General features: G+C 52.5%; 1 protein-coding gene across 1 annotated transcript; it reads left to right on the top strand.

The window, feature by feature from the left end:
* The first annotated feature begins 340 nt into the window (after positions 1–340).
* LOC119355395 (lysine histidine transporter-like 6) lies at positions 341–2834 on the top strand. Its single transcript, XM_037622197.1, has 7 exons — positions 341–454; positions 611–738; positions 825–1602; positions 1876–1981; positions 2061–2152; positions 2235–2303; positions 2386–2834. The coding sequence occupies exons 1-7, from the start codon at positions 425–427 to the stop codon at positions 2482–2484; spliced, it is 1302 nt and encodes a 433-aa protein (XP_037478094.1). The 5' UTR covers positions 341–424; the 3' UTR covers positions 2485–2834.
* The last annotated feature ends 327 nt before the right edge of the window (positions 2835–3161 follow it).

The raw sequence follows: 3161 nt of genomic DNA, 5'->3' as shown, positions 1-3161 counted from the left end.
AACCCACTGGCACGACATCGAATCATCATCTCTCAAACACACAAGAAATCAAATGCTCGCTTTACGGATTTCTGTACATCGACTTAGCCCGAAATTGAACGCACCGAGATTCCTTTGATTGTTCTCCTAGCCTCTTCTGAAACCGCGATAAGTCTTGATTATTCCCCGGTGAACCGACGCCGCTCCTTTTGTTTCGGCACCTAATCATTGTTCTTACTGACTAATGATCTTTGTCTTAATTGAACTTTACGTCTCCGTCGCAACTTGCAAGCGCTGAAATTCTGGAGCTCTTTTCCAGCATATGTTAATACTGCCAAGCACTCACTGGTTAAGCTAGTATACTGGTATAAATATACCCCCTCTCCACTCCCAAGTTGCGTAGTATGTTCAGTGACAGAGCCGGTGGGTGCGGAGCTTGCTGACCATGGGCTCGCCTTCAGTCGTTCTTCCTAAGGTCTGGGAGCGTAGTGCTTACCCACTCGGTGATTTGGCCACTTAGTTTCCTTGTAATAGTATCAGATGCATCTGCATCGATGCATCAATCTAATCTGACGAATGCATGTGTGTCGCTCTATCATCAAACTTACCGGGGTTCTTTCTTGATCATCAGGTGGTCGACGGTGAGAACGACGGCACGGCCCGCCGTGCCAAATGGTGGTACGTGACGTTCCACAATGTCACCGCGATGGTCGGCGCCGGCGTGCTCAGCCTGCCCTACGCCATGGCTCACCTCGGATGGTAGGTTTGCATCATCCGTGTGATCCAAACCAACGATTAACAGCTAGTGGTACGTACGTCTAAATTCAGTTATCGTACGTGTCCAGGGGGCCAGGGATAGTGGCGCTGCTGGTATCGTGGTGCATCACGCTGTACACGCTGCGGCTGCTGATCGAGCTCCACGAGTGCGTGCCTGGCGTGCGGTTCGACCGGTACCGTGACCTGGGCGTGCACGCGCTCGGCCCGCGGCTGGGCCTGTGGGTGGTGGTGCCGCAGCAGCTCATCGTGCAGCTCGGCTGCGACGTCGTCTACATGGTCACCGGCGGCAACTGCCTGCAGAAGTTCGCCGAGTCGGTGTGCCCGGGCTGCACGCGCCTGCACCAGTCCTACTGGATCTGCATCTTCGGCTCCTCCCAGTTCCTGCTCTCCCAGCTGCGGGACCTCAACTCCATCACCGCCATCTCCCTCGCCGCCGCCGTCATGTCCCTCAGCTACTCCACCATCTCGTGGGCGGCGTGCCTGGCCAAGGGCCCCGTCGCCGGGGTGAGCTACGCGTACAAGGCCGGCACGGCGGCGGACTCGGTGTTCCGGGTGTGCAGCGCGCTGGGGCAGGTGGCGTTCGCATTCGCCGGGCACGGCGTCGTCCTGGAGATCCAGGCCACCATCCCGTCCACGCCCACCAAGCCGTCCAAGGTGCCCATGTGGAAGGGCACCGTCGCCGCCTACATGGTCACCGCCGCCTGCTACTTCCCCGTGGCGTTCATCGGGTACTGGACGTTCGGCCAGGACGTGAGCGACAACGTGCTCGTGGCGCTGGAGCGCCCGCCCTGGCTCGTCGCCGCGGCCAACATGATGGTGGTTATCCATGTCGTCGGGAGCTATCAGGTAAGCCATATACTATTGGATGACATGAACCTACAAAAACATAAAGTGGTCAGAGTTAATCATCAAAAAAACCCATCCATTTCCTAGAAAGCCTTCTGTAGTGGTCACAGAATATGGCACAATGGAGTTACTAAGATATCCAGAGCTTTAGAGATCATCGGCATCATGGAACCTGTTTTTTTGGAACGTTGACTGCAGCACCGAGCCACCAGTGGCTGAAACATGGAACTGACCAGTGACCAACTTAACTACCACTGCACTGCAACGTTTCAGGTATACGCCATGCCAATATTCGAAAGCATGGAAACATTTCTGACCACGAGGTTCAGGGTTCCACCGGGGCTGCTGCTCCGTCTGGTGGCTCGATCAACCTACGTCGGTATGAATCGATCACATCGTTGAAACGGCATGCATACATCAATCTGTTCATGAACTGATCGAATACCACGTCGTTGCAGCGTTCACGCTGTTCGTCGCCGTGACGTTCCCGTTCTTCGGCGACCTCCTCGGCTTCTTCGGGGGCTTCGGGTTCACGCCCACCTCCTTCTTCGTAAGCCCCATCGCCTCGCCACCGATCACGATGTTCGACGTGTTTATGGGCTAAACTTCCATGACTTTTTTTGCTGCTGCAGCTCCCTTGCATCCTGTGGCTGAAGATCAAGAAGCCTCGGAGGTTCAGCGCGTCGTGGTTCGCCAACTGGGTACACATCTCCGGACACCTGAATTGAGCGAGAGGGTTCAGGATATGTTTTGTCAATTATTTGACAATTGGTTTTGCTGCAGGGGTGCATCGTCGTTGGGGTGTTGCTGATGCTGGTTTCCACCATGGGCGGGTTAAGGAGCATCATCCAGGACGCCTCCACATTCCAGTTCTACTCTTGAAGGCGTACGCGCGGCTAGCTAGCTCCAGGTAGTCGTCGTGCCTTCAGTGTAACAGTAGACTGTTGCCGAATCACTGAAGGTCGTTGGCTTCGATTCAGAGGGTGACCTGCTTCCGCGGAGTGTCAAACTAATGTCGTGACATGATAATGGTAGATGATGGCGTAGTACCTTGTGCCCGTCACTTAATAAACCTTGTCCATACTAGTATGCTGCAATACAGATCGTGTGCTTTGTCACATCTTGGTTCTAAATCTATTGCAACGTGAAAACAGTTGCAACTGTAAATTATTATGAGTTCTTTAGCAAGAAACAACTGCACTAGGGTTAGGGAGACACCCGGCCATTTTTTATGTTTTTTTTATAAAATAAGCTGTCGTTTTAGTTAGAACTAATATATGCGTCTGATTGTGGCGGTACAATGTTGTGCTGAAGTATAGTAGAGTTGTATCCTTAGCCAACAAAATATTGGAAACCCGATATGAAAACCCGGACTACCAACACTTGCAGGCCTAAGAAAATTAGGAGAGACGTTAAAATTCAAAACAAATTAGGAGAAAAGTTGGCATGCTCAGAACAAAGCTTGAGACCAAGTCAAAGGTTTCAGCGATGGCAACTGCAGCTCTGTCGTGATGGTCCTTAAACGCACGTGCACGAAGAATTTTTGACTATACTATAAA

The sequence above is a fragment of the Triticum dicoccoides genome, chromosome 2A (assembly GCF_002162155.2).
Source record: "Triticum dicoccoides isolate Atlit2015 ecotype Zavitan chromosome 2A, WEW_v2.0, whole genome shotgun sequence".
In the NCBI taxonomy this organism is placed as follows: Eukaryota; Viridiplantae; Streptophyta; class Magnoliopsida; order Poales; family Poaceae; genus Triticum; species Triticum dicoccoides.
Note: the sequence above shows the minus strand (reverse complement) of the source record. Positions and strands in the feature narration are given on the sequence as shown.